The following is a 16,753-nucleotide window of genomic DNA, read 5'->3' as shown; positions in this document are numbered from 1 at the left end:
CACAGTTCTGTCCTGGAGCTGTTTGTTCCTGGGACTCCTACTGTGCGGTCCGGGCACAGAGCACGGGGACAAAACCAGTGGCATGGTGTCCACAGGGCAGCTTGCGCCTAGGCATGCTGGCGAGGCAGCATCTCAGCCTCAGAGGCACTGCTCCACTCCAGGTTGAAGTGGCTCAAGTTCCCTTCCTCGGGACCTGAACGGGGCTGGGGCAAGACTCACCGGTGCCTGCAGGAAGGTCTCAGCCTCTGCCTGCAGATTTTGTTCCAGAGCCAGCAACCAAGGTGGTGTTACTGAGAGAGGGAGCAGACAGTCGAGGCCCCGGGAGTCTCCCACACACCCATACTCCGTCTGGAGTCCCAACTCTGATTCCAGCCCACCTCTCTTGGGGAAGCCATGACTTCTCACACCCCCTGTCTAGGCCTCATACCAAGCTGCTGCTTACTTGGGGTGGGTTAATCCCAGGCCCTCGTGACAGTGCTGGGAGGGGACCCCGAGACAGGGAAGAAAACCCAACAACGCAGGTTTTCCTCTCCCAGGGCTCAGTTCTCTGCATTGTTATGCTGCGAAAATCTGGGGACTGGACATTGGCCCCCAAGCCCCACCTGCAACCCGGCAGAGGATGACACTGAGGTGCAGAGAGAAGGCAAGACTCGCCCGTCTGCTGCTCCAACCTTTCTCCCTGGGTCGCAAGGCCCCATCCCCGTGCCCCTCCCATGGCATTCGACAGGCCCCGTGCCTGGCCCTTCCCTTGCCACAGGTTGAAAGCCCTGAGCCCACATGGTGCCAGCCCCGAAACTCACTCGAGAACCGAGCATGTGCTGCCTGCCATGCCTGGATGGTCTTCATGGCTTCCTCACGCTCTCGTGTTAACCTGGCGCACTGCCAAAAACAGGGCAGGGTGGTGGGATTGGGTGGCAGAATGATAGCACAGGGAAGAGGGAAGGGATCCGAGCACAGCCCTGGCTTCAATCCCCAGCATCACACTAGGATCTAAAGAGCACCTCTGGTGTCCATCCTGAGCACTCTTGGCTGTGGCACAACTGAAACCATGAGCCAGGGAAGGGGCACATGTGGAAGGCATGGCCGGGGGCTCTCTCTTCGCACCCCAAGTTTGCTCGGGCATGGCATGGCATGGCACGGTATGTTGGTAGAGCGGGGTCCATTGACAAGAGCTCACAACCTACCTCCTGGACGGCCTGGCTGAGTTGTTGTTCTGAGATCTCTCGTCCCTGGGCCTGCCGTTTCCAGCTGTCTCTTTCGAGTTGCGCCAGGGCCAGCTGCCTTTTGAGCTGCAAGAATGGTCTCACCTCAGCCCTCCCATTCTGGACCTCCGGGGCGGGGGGGCCTTCAGTCACCACCCCTCAACACATCTCCCACGTCTCACATGTTCAACTTGCTGGTCCTCACTCACCACCTCGATCGTCTGCGTGCCTCTGGAAGTGCTGTCCGTGGTGACAGGGACCTGGAGGGCAGGAGAAGAGCTGAGACACGCACAAGCCCAGGGGGATTCCTAGGAAGTACCCCAATCAGGTCAGGGCGCGTTGTGATAGGGAGCCTGGGCAGGGACCGCTCCATTTCGGCCTGAGGACCAGTGGGATGCCCAGGCTGAAAGCCAGGTCAGTCCATTGCAAGCCAGCCCCTTCCCTGCCATACCAGCATGCCAGTTCCTGCCAAAGGGATGGCTCGATACTGGCTGTAAGCCCTGGGTGCGATCAGCCTGGGCCAGGAACCCATCAAGAGGAGGGAGGGAAGGTTCAGGGGTGTCTGCGCTATCTCTGTGTTGAGAGGTTTGGCCTCCACCTCCACCAGGGATCCGGGTTCCCTTAAAAGTGCTTTCCCAAGTGGGGCCCCAGCCTTTGCTGTGGAGGGGTTGGAGATGGGGTTCTGCAGGTCCGTGGGTCGTGTGTAGTAATCGGGAGCGCTTGTCAGGAGCACTTACAGCCACATGTGGCAGAGGCGCCGGAAGATCTGGGCTGGGCTGGAATGAAAGGGGGCAGAGTTGGCCCCGCGTGCTGACCCCATTGGCCCATTGGCCTGGGCTCCCTCGCTTGGTCACTCCCACTGCAAAACACTTCTGGTCAACTCCTTGGGCTTCTCCTCCCTCCTCCCTGGTCTCCCTCTCACGTTTGTCTCCTTGGGTCAGGAAACTAGGGTCTAGGCTTAAGAACTTTTCACAAGTGTTCCATTTTCCATTGCACCCAGAGAGAGGGAATGGCTCACTAAACACACCTGTCTCTGAAATCGGCCTCTGCCCTGCCCCCGTGGGATTCTGCCTTAGCCTCTCTGCAGCCCTCTCTCCCCACCCTTCCACAGAGGCCCAGTGTCTTTGGTCCCATAGACTTGAGCCCATTCACTTTGGGCGTCATTTTACAAATATTCACCATGGAGGCTCTTTCCCCAGCAAGGTGTTCTCTCTGGGGTGTCATTGCAGGCATGGTTGGGGCGCCAAGCGTCTAAATAGAGATGTGCAAAGGTTAGTCAAGTTCCAGGAGGCCAGCAGGTTGGCAGGTTGTTCCCAACGCCTCCCAGGTCCCTAAATTTCAAGGAACATTTCTGGTCTTGGTCTCCCCACCCCAGCTGTCCTCCCTTGTCCCGGCCTCCTTTCCCAAAAAAAGCCCAACAAAAGTGGGAATTCACAGCCCCAGGCATCTCCCCACCCTGGGACAGCCCAGCTACAATGCCTGCTGAGAATCTGGGATGCTTCAAGGCAGCCCATCCCCCCAAGGGTCTCTGGCCTTATCTCAGGCCCTGACTATGGACACAACTATGGAGGTCTGAGTGTCCGACTGGCTTGTGAAATGAGAGCAGAGAGTGTCCCGGTCAGTCCTCTATGCCTCATGACCCTCCATCCTGTCCCATTTGCTCTGAAACACTCCTCCAGACTGTCTCCTTCAGACTTCCAAACCCTTCCCAACGCAAATTCTCTTCTTAACTCGAAGAAACGGAGCAGTATGGTTTTATTCATTTGGTACTTTGTTCCGGGTGCCACACCCAGCGATGCCCAGGGCTTACTCTTGACTCTGCACACAGGATCTCTCCTGGAGGTGCCGGGGAACAGAGCAGTGCCTGGGATTGAATCCCAGTCACCCCCAGGCAAGGCAAGTGCCTTCCCTGGTAGACCTACGCACAAGCTCTAGACTTAGCACCTCTGTAGAGTCCACTGGCCAGGGATCTGAGCCACACACGACTCAGAGGGCCCTGTCTGAGGCCATGAAATGTGAGAGAGATGAGAAACCAGGCAAAACTGCAAAGGCTCTAGAGACCAAGCTGGGTATGAACGCGACAAAATTGTCCTCTGGGGGTCAAAGAGGGTCGTTTGGACTAGAAGTCTGGGCTGATCCCGCTTTGATCCTGAGCACAGCATAAGGTTCCTGGAGCCCCCAAAGAAGTGCCCCCCTCAAAGGAAAACATTTACCCAGGGATGGAGTTAAAGATGGGGCAGTACCAAGTCCAAGAATGGCCTGAACCCCAGAATAGGTGGGACCCCAGTCCCTAGTCACCTTCAAACTGGACACGGTGCCACCAAGGGAAACAGAAAAGGGGCTGAGACTCTAGGAGATTGCGGGTTTCGACCTTGGGTGGAAGGACCAGCTCAAGGCTCTAGGCTCTGGGCAACCAGGACCGACGCAGGGGAGAGTCCTCAGTCCTCGCACTCCCGAGGCCAAAGTGGCTGCCCCACAGCTGGGGAGGGGACACGAGGGCCAACCCTTCGGTCTTGGGACCCTGAGACCTGAAGGTCCACTTCCATGGGCCAGGAGGCGACCTGGGGGGTCACCAGCACAGAGTCCCAGAAGCCCCTGGAGAGGGCTGAAAATGCCTGACGACTCAGGCAGGGGCAGGCTGTGGGCTGGGGGGCTCATCCACTGACCTCAGGGCCTGGCACACTGGCCACTGGCCGAGCATGGCCAGGCCGGGCTGGTAAGCCGTCAGAGCGCCTTCGAAGGGTGACTTTGTTTCTTCGGGGTTTCCGAGATCCATAGCCCTCGAAGGGTAAAATGGGGAAAGGGAGTTGGGGCCACATCTCGCTCTTTCCAGAAGTAAATAACTGGGTCGCTGCGAGAGGGTGCCGTTGAGGCGGGGCCACGGCCTTTATAGGGGGGCTCGTGGGCGTGGCCCAGTGTCTGCAAGCCCATTGGCCAGAGAGAAATCCAGAACCCCAGAGACTTGACAGCACAATGAAGGCTGTGCCGTAGGTGGCCTTGAGTCACAGTGCCCAGGGTGCCCTGAGGGACTCCCCCAGCCCCACCTTGGACCCTCCTGCACCCCAACCCCCCAGGATGGGGTCAGAAACAAGTGCATTCTTCCATGCACGGAATCTTTCTGGCTTGTGCCTAGATGGGTCACGACTTTCCTGTTCCAAGAGTTCTCGTCCTGAGACCCCAGCCTTGACTCTCAAACCTGAAGCCCCCGAGCACCGGCATCTGTAACCCCGAGTGTCCTCCCCTCCCAGAGCACCTCTCCAGTCCCTAGCGAACTAGCTGCATCCCTCACTGCTCCCACTGGTCTGCTGCCCTCCACACCCCTACCATGTGCCTGCCCACAAACCCTGCCCTCTGGACTGACCTTCCCTGTTTGGTCTCCCCATGCACGCAGGCCTTTCCAGAAGTGGCTATAGGGTCTTCCTGGTGGCTATAGCTGTGGTCAACCCTTTGCCCTCAGCACTCCTGTGTGTAGCTGCTGAACCCAGACCCTCAGCAGGTCCATCCCCACAGGGACAGCCCCTTCCAAGACCCTTCAACACCCTTCCCTGCCACCTTATTTTGCAAGGTGTGGGGAGCATCTGAATCCTATGGGATCTGGGGCTCTGCTGGGAAACTGTCCTTGGGCTGCTTCACCCTTAGAACTGGTGACAGACATGTGCTTGCCCCGCTCTCATGGGCGTCCCCTCATGTGCTGCCCAAGCATGACAGTCTCATGATTTCTTGAGCCATTTCTGACAGTACCAGGGAGAGTGGACTAAGAGGGAAGGAGGGGCTGCAATGTGGGTGCAGGTCAGTGTGGCAGGGAGACCCCACCCCTCTTCTGAGGCAGAAGGGCCCAGTAGTTACCACTGAGCTCTTGGACGAGGAAGGTGCATTCAGTTCTCACCACTGCAATTGATTAGCTGTGGGACCTCAGACCGGTGCAAGATCCCTTCTATCTCTTCTAAACTGTTCTGATTTCTTGTGGGGTCCATTTTAGGGGCCAATCTCTTAAAGAAATTAAAGATGCTTATGCACCAGAGTCAAACATTCCTTCAAGCTTCCTGCCCTGATTTTCAAGAGTTAATATTGGATTCTCCTCTTTAAGCTTAGCAGTAAAAGCTAAGCGGGGTCTGCGAGGTGGTGCTAGAGGTAATGTGTCTGCCTTGCAAGCACTATCAAAACAAGGACTGCAGTTTCATCCCCTGGCGTCCCATATGGTCCCCCCAAGCCATGGGCAATTTCTGAGGACTTAGCCAGGAGTAACCCATGAGCATCAAAAGGGTGTGGCCAGAAAAAAAAAAAGCTATAATTGCATTAAGCAGAAACCTCAGGGTTAGTTCTTCCAAAGTACTTCCTTCCATGATGCATTCTGATTTTCCAGACATTAACTTAGGAAGCAAAAAAATGTGGGCTATATTTTCACCTTTCTTAAAATTCCATACTATGAGACAAGAATTATTATTTCCCCTACGTGGTCGGCTGATAATATTCATTGGCATGATCAAAGGCCTTCATCAGGAGCTTTTGAATTTCCGTATCTCTAACCTGCCTTTTAATCAATCGCCTCTGTCCATTTCCCCACAAATTCTGCACGTGGCTCCGTAGTTCCCGGAAAAATCTTTGTATACCTACCCTTGTACTCAGTATCTTAGTCGATTTTTCCCAAGCCCTCAAAGCAAGTTCCCTGAGAAGTCTCAAAGCAGCATGGGGCAATCTTGCCTGCTTCTTTACTTCTGTTACTCCCCTTCTCCTGAGACTCCTGCAACTTTCTTCCAGAGTGATCCAGGCTATTCATTTTAGTCTTAAGAGTTTTTAGAAATCCACATCTTCCACTGTAGCAAACAGGTCTTCGTTACAACGTTGAAGTCCTGGTGCATCCAACGCCCTGTCCCACACCAGAATCCAAGGAATTCAACACAAAATGGAGAATGAGGACCCTACTCTGAGCACACTTTCTTAAATATTCAGCGGTATGCCATATTGAAACCTTCTTAGGTGGAAGTCTGACTGCTTTCCTGAAGGGGAGAGTTTGTTTCTGAATCTGTTAGTACAAATTTCCCTAAGAACCAGCCCTGGTGGACAATGTGGGTTCGTTCCACACTCTCTGCAACTCTGAGGTGGAGGGTGGGTGGGTGAGAATCTTACAGATCTGCCTTCTGTTTGGGCCATTTCAATGCCATGTGATTGGCCAATATCGAGGGAAACAACTAGAGGCTCTCCTGGCCTAGAGCCAGTAGGGGTGGCAGAACACCAGCCTCAGAGCTTGGGCTGGACCACATGTGATCCTGGAAATGCCTTTCAAATTTTTGGCTTTTAGGCCTTTCAGAAACATTAGCAAGCGCTTCAGAAACTTTCAGTGCAAGTTTACAAAATTCAGCCCATGGGGCCGGAGAGATAGCATGGAGGTAAGGCGTTTGCCCTGCATAGGGAAGGATGGTGGTTCGAATCCCAGCATCCTCCCATATGGTCCTCTGAGCCTGCCAGGAGCAATTTCTGAGTGTAGAGCCAGGAGTAACTCCTGAGCACTGCCGGGTGTGACCCAAAAAAAAGAAAAGAAAATTCAGCCCGTATCTTTTGATTCTCACAATATATACAATATGAAAAAATAAGGAAGCCACCACTAATGCAAGTTGCATGAGGAGAACCTCAGGTCCAACCAAAGCCCAAGCCAATGATAACACTTTAAGCCAAATAGTCATAAGCTTTACAAAAAAAAAAAAAACAAACCCGAATGGTGAAATCCAGTTAAGAATCAAGAAAATTGGGCCGGGTAGGTGGCGCTGGAGGTAAGGTGTCTGCCTTGCAAGCGCTAGCCAAGGAAGGACCGCGGTTCGATCCCCCGGCGTCCCATATGGTCCCCCCAAGCTAGGGGCGATTTCTGAGCACATAGCCAGGAGTAACCCCTGAGCGTCAAACGGGTGTGGCCCAAAAACCAAAAAAAAAAAAAAAAAAAAAAAAAAGAATCAAGAAAATTAAAGTTGGGCCGGAGAGATAGCATGGAGGTAAGGCATTTGCCTTTCATTCTAATTTCGAATCCCAGCATCCTCCCATACAGTCCCCTGAGCCTGCCAGGAGCGATTTCTGAGTGTGGAGCCAGGAGTAACCCCTGAGCGCTGCCAGTGTGACCCAAAAACAAACAAACAAAAAAAAAATTAAAGTCACCATAATCTTCGGCAAAGTCCCTGTTTCAGGTCCCTGTTCAGGAGTCATCTATAAGCGAAGCCCCAGGCTCCCAAACTAGGACCTGGAGAGAGTCTTGGGTCTGGGTGCAAATGTTGATGCAGAAAATAATCCACACGGGGAAAGGGTGCAAGAACGGGTTCAGGAATTCCAGCACTCAAGCCAGGAATCCACCACACAAGCCTTCTGCTCCTGAGAAGGAAAGCTGCTTAGTGGAGGAAGACCGAAGAACGAGCGCTTTATTTCCTGAAACCCAAGCTTTATTAGCAAGAACCAGGCCACCCCTAGGGTGGAAAAGAAATTCCAAGTAGGCAGGAATCCGGTAATTCCATCACCAGATCACACACTAGGGTCCAGTATAAAACTGACGAGGGTAGGACCAGTAAACCAACACTCGGGGACACTCATCTTTGCAGAGGGATAATGTTGAAGCTGGAAGAAAAAAAGAGAAAAAGAGGGTGTAAGAGGAGACCCCATTGACGACCAGAATAGGGCGCTGCTTCCCTCCCCAAGAGACACTCAGCAGCTCCATGATCCCTCCACCCTACCCAAACATGAGTTTCTACATACAGGCATTCAATTCTGGGGCACCCTGTTGCTTCCCGGGGGTGGGGTGGGGGCTCCCAATCCCTAGCTGTAGCAGGGAAACCGGGTAAAGGCACCTTACCCCAGCAGCCCCCGTCCTGCCCAGCGCTCGGGGATGAGTCTCAGCTGGTGCTGTTGGCCGCCGCGAACCACCGTCACATTCAAGGGCCTCTGCAAGAACCAGGTCATTCAGGTCAGCTGCCCCCCGCCCCGCTCAGACACTGGTGCTTGTTCAAATCCAGATCTGTTGGGCTGCTAGGGCAGTATCCTTTAGTTACTTTTGGTTGGGACCACACCCGGTGGTGCTCAGGGCTAATTCCTGGCTCTGCACTCAGGCACCACTTCAGATGGGCTCAGGGACCCCAACAGGATGCTGGAGACGGAAGCCACGTCGACTATGTGCAAGGCAAGCACCACATCTGCTGTACTATCTCTCTGGCCCCCAACAATGCTTATTTTAAGGACAATACTAAAGTCTGGGAGGGGGGCAGTCAGCCTTGAGGTGTCCAGTGGAGCTCTAGGACGGAAATCTTCACCCTTGGACTCTTACATGGTTCAAGGCTGAAAATACCCCAAATATCCCTCCAGCAGGGACACTTCGGCATATGAAGTTGTTCCAGTAAAAATGATCAAAACCAGAAGACTACAAGCCCACTTAAATCCAGTACCTGAAAAGGCCGGACCCCTGTGGAGCTTTGCTCTCAAGCTGGGTTCGGGTGGGTTCAGGTTTCGGGAGACCCCAGGTCTGAGGTGAGGCCCCGGACCAAACAAGCAGCTCATCTTGGGATCTGCTTTATTCTGGGGTCCCTGGAATTCCCCATATGATTCCGTGGGGGTAAAACAGAAGCTGTGACTCAAACAGCTGATGGTGAAGGCGCTGGAGACAGTACAGCGGGGAAGGCACTGGCCTTGGCTGGGGTTCAACCTTGGCACCCCTTACGTAAGGTTCCCTCAGCCAGCCAGGAGCAATCTCTAAGTTTGGGTGTGGCCCCCAAACTGGAAACAATGGAAGTGTCCCTGGTGGATACAGCACAGCCCGTCCACTGGGCAAAGAACCCGACGGCCGTGGACAGGGCCTCCGAGGAGCACAGGAACTCAAGCTGCAAGAACAGATCCAGGCTGAGACGCCTCCCGGGGCACTGCACCTGCCCAGACTGAGGGAGGCAGGGGAGGCAGAGGAGGTTCCATAGGGTCTGAGACAGGGCGAGGCACTCCCACTGAGGCCGCCCCACTCACCCCTTCACTGTGCTGCACAACAGTCCCGATGTTTTGCAGCGACTGGAAGTTGTGCGCGTTGACAGAGCCAAACTCCACGATCTCGTCCCCCACCTGCAGGCCCTGCAGGGGCAGAGATGAGCAAACCCAGCTGAAACTCAGGTCCACTCCGTTCCATCCCTCTCCACATCTGGCCAGAGCTGCTTTCTGGGCCAGGTGGTGGTTCAGATGCGGGGAGGTGGGAGGACTGTGCGGAGCTCCATGTCCACCAGCACTCCTGGGAGCCCCAAACATCAATGCACCCCCAAAGGACAGCTAGGCCCTGGCACAATGCTAGGGAGGACCCTGCCTTCTATGTAGGAGCTGATGACTTCTTTTTTTTTTTTTTTTTTTTTTTTTTTTGGTTTTTGGGCCACACCCGGCGCTGCTCAGGGGTTACTCCTGGCTGTCTGCTCAGAAATAGCTCCTGGCAGGCACGGGGGACCCTATGGGACACTGGGATTCGAACCAACCACCTTTGGTCCTGGATTGGCCGCTTGCAAGGCAAACACCACTGTGCTATCTCTCCAGGCCCAGGAGCTGATGACTTCTGAGGGCAGACAGTGGGGGGCAGGTCTGGCTGATAGGAAGGAGGATAAAAAGGTACATCCCCCTATGGCAACTGAAGAAACAGTGGCCATGGTTGCCTATAGGTGAGATCAGGAGGCTGGATTCTGGGGAATGAGGACCTTCATGCACCCCACAACCACCACTGGCTGGGTTCCAGGCATCTCATAAAATGGCTGTGCCAGGGGCCTGAAAGATAGCACAGTGGTAGGGTGTTTGCTTTGTAAGCAGCCAACCCAAGACCAACGGTGGTTCCAATCCTGGCATCCCATATGGTCCTCTGAGCCTGCCAGGCTTATTTCTGAGCGCAGAGCCAGGTGTAACCCAAGTGCTGGTGGGTGTGACCCAAACACTTAAAAAAAAAAGGGCTGTGCTGACCACGGCAGCCACCGTGGCAGGAATGTGGAGCTGGGGTGCCAGAGAGCAGGGCTGTGAAGGGTCCTGCAGGTTCCTTAAATATTGCCAGTGGGTCTGGGCCTGAGCCAGGCTTAGGAAGACTTCAAACCAGCGAGAGTGACACAATCAGGGATCCTGGGCAAGGTCTGCCAGGTCTGCCATGTCCCTTCCTCAGTGCCCACCGAAACCACGGTGTCCTTCTGGACGCCTCTCCCACCCACACTCCCAGGAGCAGGCACCTTAAGACAATGCCTATTGGGATGCAAGGCCACTAGGACTATGAGCGAGAGATTCTGAGGACCAGAGTGGGCTTACAGCGTTGCTGGCGGGAGAGCCCACGCTGATGGCGCCCACTCTGGCGAAGGCCCTCGGGGGCCAGTCTCTGGGGCTCTGGGATGAGCTCAAGGCCTCCTGGGCCTCCTGCCGGGCTTCAGCCTGGTCCCGCGCCTGCTTCTCCTTGTCCCGGGCGTGCAGCTGATGCAAAGCCTCCTCCACCTGCTTCATCACCGCCTGGTGGTCGTTTTGCAAACCTGCAAGGGGTGCCAGCATCAGCGGATGCTCGCACCAGACGAGACCCCAGAGTGGTGGGAACCACAGAACCGTGTCTCAGAGGCAGCCGTGCTAGAGCTGAGGGCCAAGGGTGGGTGTGGGAGGCATGGGTCCCCTCCCCACAGAGCACTGTCCCTGCGCTCCTTGGAGAGCAACAGGGCCCTGAGATACCAGCAGGTGCCCGTGATGAGAGAGAGAAGCTTATGGGAAGCCACCGAGGTACTTCCTCCAAACCAAGGCTGGGGATCTGTGGGCTGAACCCAAATGCCAGGCTATGAGACGTGGCATCTCAGCAGGGTAGGCCATAGCTGGTGTTCTGGAGGCTTCGTTTCACCCTTGAAGTAAGTCCCTGTGCTGCTGGAAGACCAGAGCTTACTAGGGCTGGAGCGATGGCACAGCAGGTGGGACATTTGCCTTGCACGTGGCTGATCCAGGTTTGATCCCGGCATCCCATAGGGTCCACCGAGCCTGTCAGGAGTAATTCCTAAGTGCAGTCAGGAATAAGCTCTGAGTATGGCTGGGTGTGGCCCCCAAACTAAAAGCAAAACCAAACAAAACAAAGAAATGAGCTTACTTGGGCTAGACCAAGGGCATGGCTCTCCCCAGTGAGACCCCAGGACCCAACAGCAGCAAGGATCCTAGGGAGGCAGATTAGACTATCAACTCCCCACTGCCCAGGCTACTTGGGGTACACAGGCTCTCCTCTCATGGAGGACATGGGAGCAGACCCAGATTTGGGCGCATGAACCTTTATGAGTGGGTCTATGTGGAGACATGGCTCCAAGAGACTCGCAGACACCCCAAAAATAAATGCAGGAAGACTTCCAGCAACATATACCAGGCAGGAAAACTCTGTTGAAAGCTGCTAGAAAATACCACGAGGGAGCTGACTCGCAGCATAACTAGAATATAATCTGAATCCAAAAAAGCAGCCCCCGGATAAAAGGAGCCCATCACATATTTCAAAAGCCAACTCCCTGCCACACACCCCATCACTGAACCAGAGAGAGCACAGTGGGTGAAGCACTAGCCTGGCACACAACCAAGCCAGGTTTGAACCTTGGCTCCGCATAGGGTACCGAGACCCTCCAGGAATGATCCCTAAGTACAGATGCCTGAGCAATGCAGGGTGTGGCCCCAAAACAAATGAATTAAAAATTTTGTTTTTCCAGTCTAAGGGCTGGAGGAATAGTACAGAGGCAGACATGCAATAACAACACACTTGTAGGCACTAGTACACTTGCCTTACGTGCCGGAGACTCAGGTATGAACTCTGGATTCATGTATGGTTCCCGGAGCTCCTGCAGGAGCAACCCCTGGGCACAGAATCAGCAGAAACCCCTGAGCATGGTCAGGTAAGGCCCAAAAGTCAAAATAAATTTGCAGTGGGGCCGGAGAGATAGCATGGAGGTAAAGCATTTGCCTTGCATGCAGAAGGTTGGTGGTTCAAATCCCGGCATCCCATATGGTCCCCTGAGTCTGCCAGGAGTGATTTCTGAGCATAGAGCCAGAAGTAACCCCTGAGCGCTGCTGGGTGTGACCCCAAAACCAAAAATTAAATAATAAATAAATTAATTAATTAGTAGTAACAAAAATTCTGTGAGAATGTCTCCTCAGTTGGCCATTTGAACACGCTTTTCCCTTCTCTGCACCTAACAATTTGCTTCCCTATAGAAACTACACACTGGGGCCAGAGCGATAAAATAGTGGGGAGGGTGCTTGCCTGAAGGCAGCTGACCTGGGTTCAATCCCATAAAGTTACTTGAGTCCACCAGGAGTAATCCCTGAGTGCCAAGATAAGAAGCAACCCCCCCCCCAACGCGCACGCACATACACACCAGCACACACACACACAATCTTTTGGAAAAGCGAAGCTTCTGGGCATGCATGTCCCTGATCTCACACACACACACACACACACACACACACACACACACACACAAAATCTTTTGGAAAACCGAAGCTTCTGGGCATGCATGTCCCTGATCACCCATGACTTGGGGCAACATAGGCCTGTCAGGAAGCACCCTGGCCCTGGGACCATGACCTCACTGGCAGAAGAGCTATGGATACAGGGCTGACAGCCCTTTGGAGACGAGGGACACTGTGGAGCATGGGGACGGTGAGGCACACCCCACTATGGATAGCCGAGCAGGCAGTTGGCCTGTCTAATGGGGAATCCGCTCTCCACAGGGAGTAAACATTCTTCAGGAAAGAAACCAGGAAGAGCCCTGGTGGATGTCGCAGCCACTGGTCTTGGCACCAGAGCTGGAGGGCAGCAGTGGAGGAAGCAGGTCTGTCCCCCTCACTCCACAGTCGGGGCCACTCACAAGCGATGTTGTGCCTGGCGGTACGAACTTGGTATAGGTCCACGTCAGCACGGGGATAGTCCTCGCAGTCCACTAGTGGCTCCGTCATCCCCACGCCCTTTTGCTGGAAAAAGAAAGGCTGGTAAGGAAGATGGCCCAGCTCGCGGTCCCTGAAGCACCCCTCAGGTCTCCCCCTGCAGGCAATCAATCATGAGGGACAAGAATTGACTGGGCAGGTTCTTTGAGGTCTCTGAGTGGTCCTAGAGCTGTCATGGCTCCTTCCCTAATTTGTTCATTTTTGGGTAACACCCAGCAAAACTCAGGGGTTACTCCTGACTCTGAGTTCAGGGATCATTCTTGGCAGGCGCAGGGATCAGGCTGCATGCAAGGCAACGACCCTCCCTGCTGTGTTATCACTCTGTCCCACCTTCCCCATCTTTGGAGCTCATGGCCCGTTCTCTTCTGAAGACAAAACCAGAAACCTGGAGCTTTAAAGATAGTACAGCAGAGGGCCAGATAGGTGGTGCAGCGGTAGGGTGTTTGCCTAGCACGCGACTGACGTAGGCCGGACCACGGTTCGATCCCCTAGCATCTCATATGATCCCCCAAGCCAGGAGCGATTTCTGAGCACATAACCAGGAGTCACCCCTGAGTGTCACCAGGTATGTCCCCAAAACCAAAACCAACAAAACAAACAAACAAACAAACAAAAGGATGGTACAGCAGGTAGGGTGTTCGATTTGAAAGTGGCTGACCTGAGTTAGATCCTGGATCCCACACGGTCCCCTGAGTACTGTCAAGAGTAACTCTGGGGTGCTGTAGGGTGTGGCCCAAAAGCAAAAAGAAAAAAGAAAAAAGAAAAAAGGGAGCCAGAGCGATAGCAGAGTGGTAGGGCATCTGTCTTGCAAGTGTCTAACCCCAGATGGACCCTGGTTCGATTCCCAGCATCCCATACAGTCCCCCCGAGCCCGCCAGGAGCAATTTCTGAGCGCAGAGCCAGCCAGGAGTGACCCCTGAGCGCCGCCACCGGGTGGGTGTGGCCCAACCCCCCCAAAAAACAATTAAATCAACCCCCCAAAAAAAAACCCAAAACCCCAAAGTACCTGTCAAATCACCCACTGGAGGCTCAGCTCCAGATCCAAGTCCGCTGCCCACCTACGGGCAAGGCCCCAGTGACTGGACCCAGGGGCATTTGGCAGCTGCTGTCTGTGCCCGCACCGGGGCCCCCCTCTTCCTGGCAGAGCGACTCGGGGTGTCCCTACAATGGGCCCCTAAGCCAAACCCGTCCCCAAGCGACCTGGCAGCGACCCTCCATCACAAGGAGAAGCCAAAGCGGCCAGGAAGGCAGCGGGCATGGCTCAGGCACTCGCTCACGAGGCCGGGGTACGTGATCGGTGGGTGCATGCTGAACCCCAAGTGCGTGCTGGGGCCCCGATGCACGCCCTGTCACCCCCAGTCCCCGAGCACTGCCGGGAAAGTCTCATCGCCCTCCCCGGCCCGGGGACTCACGCCGTCCAGCACCGCGTAGTTGGCCTGGATCTGCGCCTCCAGCTCCTCCTTGCGCCGGATCAGCTCCTGCACGTCGGCCGCGGTCACCGGGCGTCCGCCCCGCGCGTCCTCCTCCGGCCTCCCGGCGCCCGGGGCCGACATCGCGCGCCTCCTTCTGCTGTCACCGCCGCCGCCAGGCCCACCCGGTCGACTCTTCCGGTTGCGGACGCAAAAGGAGACTGCAACTACGGGTGCCCGCGGGAGCCGAATTTCCTAGGCGTTCGCGCCGCGCGCGTGCGCCGAACGCTAGGAAAAAAGCGAGAACTCGTCGCTGAGCGTGGTCGGCGCTAGGCCCGCCCCGGACGCCAGGGAGGAGCGAGATCTCCTTGTGGGCGTAGTCGTACTAGGCTCCCCAGGGCGCCTGGGCGGGGCTAGATCTCGTTTACTGGGCGTGGTCAATACTAGCCCCGCCCCGGACGCCAGGAAAGGGCAAGGTCTTGTAGGTGGGCGTGGTCAGAGCTAGGCCCGCCCCGGACGCCAGGGAGGAGCGAGAGCTCATTGGTGGGCGTGGTTGGTACTAGGCCCAACCCGGACACTAGGGAGGAGCCAGATCCCTGTGTGGGCGTGGTTATATGTAGACACGCCCCTAGTGAGCACGTGATACCTAAGGCTGCGCAGGCGCGCAAGGGCGCGTGCGCTGGGAGTGCGGCCCTGCCTGCAATCCGCTTTAGTCTGACTATATTAAGCCACTGGAATTAATCATCCTTCATTGATGATGATTCATAACTAATGGCTAATAGTGATCAATAATTAACGGTTATTGATTGATAGTAAATAACTGATTGTGATTGATGATTGATTAATAATAAGCTTCCTAAAACTGGTGAAGGAAAATGATCAGGCAGAGGAGACCAGGGGTCAGGCCTTGGCCTTGGCCTTGCATGTTGCTGACCCTGGACGGACCAGGTTTGATCCTCGGCATCCCATAGGGTCCCCCTTGCCTGCCAGGAGTGATTTCTGAGCACAGAGTCAGAGTAGCCCCTGAGCGCTGCTGGGTTAGCCAAAAAGAAAAAGGAGTCCAGGGCCAGAGAGATAGCATGGAGGTAAGGCGTTAGTTTGCCTTGCATGCAGAAGGACGGTGGTTCGAATCCCAGCATCCCATATGATCCCCCGAGCGTGATTTCTGAGCATAGAACCAGGAGGAACCCCTGAGAGCTGCCGGGTGTGACCCAAAAACCAAAAAAAAAGAAAAAGGAGTCCAAAGAGAAGGGGGCCAGTCCACCCAGAGAAGCACCCTTTGTGAGATGCTGGAACCCACTCCTTATGAATTCATGGCATGAGAGACGCTCTTTCATTTTTTAAATATAAACGATCTCTGAACTAATATATTTTTTTCTTTTGCTTTGCTTTTTTTTTTTTTTTTTTTTTTTAATCACACAGGACTTCCTCCTGACTCTGAACTCTGGCATTACCCCCTGGTGGACCTTCGAGGACCAAAATGGGATGCTGGCAATTTGCAAGCACCTTCCCCACTGTCTCTTCTTTGGGGGTCAGTTTGTTGTGTAGAGTATGAATGCTCCAGGGTTAGTAGATTAGGGGCTCCCACATGCAGGCCAGTTTCTAGCTAATGTCTTTGCAATTATGAGGTTCTCATCCATTTTCTTCTCTTTCGTTGCTTCAAAGCATGAGACCGGTGCTGCTCCGAGCTTCCTCCTGACTCTGTGCTCAGGATCACTCCAGGGACGGTATGTGGTGCCTTGTTGTTCCCCTGGGCACCACCAGGAGTGAACCCTAGTGCAGAGGCAGAAGTCATCCCTGAGCTCCACCGAGTATGACCCTTCCCCCAAAATAACCATCTTGCTCATCCAATTAATTGTGCAGCCAAAAATGTCTACCCAGTGTGACCAGTGACGTGAACCCCGGAGCATGGGCTCCCTGGAGTTCACAGTGAGAAGAACAGCCTATCACTCAGGAGATGATCAAATATGTTCGCCTGGATCCCAATCATGGAAAATAAACAAATCCAAAATGAGGTGCACTCTTCAAAACAACTAGCCGAACTCTTCAAAAAGGCCATGATTGTGAAATACACACAAAAACACACACACTGGGAAATCTTCCATCAGATGAAAGATAATGACCTTAAATTTTTCACCCTGGCAGGAGAACTGAGGCAATTGTACAGCAGGAAGGGCCTGGGTTCGGTCCCCCAGCATGCCAGGAGTAATTCTTGAACGCAGA

At 54.5% G+C, this 16,753-nt stretch overlaps 2 protein-coding genes across 2 annotated transcripts in view; one reads left to right on the top strand and one right to left on the bottom strand.

Moving 5' to 3' along the window:
- CLIP1 (CAP-Gly domain containing linker protein 1) overlaps positions 1-16,753 on the top strand; it is a 315,265-nt gene that overhangs the window by 272,254 nt on the left and 26,258 nt on the right. The gene's annotated exons all lie outside the window — the stretch shown is intronic.
- On the bottom strand, positions 7,603-14,699 carry PSMD9 (proteasome 26S subunit, non-ATPase 9). Its single transcript, XM_049767871.1, has 6 exons — positions 14,534-14,699; positions 13,046-13,148; positions 10,482-10,696; positions 9,186-9,287; positions 8,032-8,120; positions 7,603-7,796 (listed from the first exon to the last, which is right to left on the bottom strand). Exons 1-6 carry the CDS (start codon positions 14,672-14,674, stop codon positions 7,769-7,771), a joined length of 678 nt encoding a protein of 225 aa, XP_049623828.1. The 5' UTR covers positions 14,675-14,699; the 3' UTR covers positions 7,603-7,768.

This window comes from Suncus etruscus, chromosome 2 (assembly GCF_024139225.1).
Source record: "Suncus etruscus isolate mSunEtr1 chromosome 2, mSunEtr1.pri.cur, whole genome shotgun sequence".
In the NCBI taxonomy this organism is placed as follows: domain Eukaryota; kingdom Metazoa; phylum Chordata; class Mammalia; order Eulipotyphla; family Soricidae; genus Suncus; species Suncus etruscus.
Note: the sequence above shows the minus strand (reverse complement) of the source record. Positions and strands in the feature narration are given on the sequence as shown.

What these genes read in the sequence shown, in the direction of transcription:
- PSMD9 (XM_049767871.1), bottom strand. Translation starts at nt 14,674, where the DNA reads ATGTCGGCCCCGGGCGCCGGGAGGCCGGAGGAGGACGCGCGGGGCGGA. An exon ending in TTGTGCAGCACAGTGAAGGG is followed by an intron (nt 8,121 to 9,185) that starts GTGAGTGGGGCG and finishes TGGTTCTTGCAG; the next exon opens with AGGCCCTTGAATGTGACGGT. An exon ending in GCAGGACGGGGGCTGCTGGG is followed by an intron (nt 7,797 to 8,031) that starts GTAAGGTGCCTT and finishes TTTTTCTTCCAG; the next exon opens with CTTCAACATTATCCCTCTGC.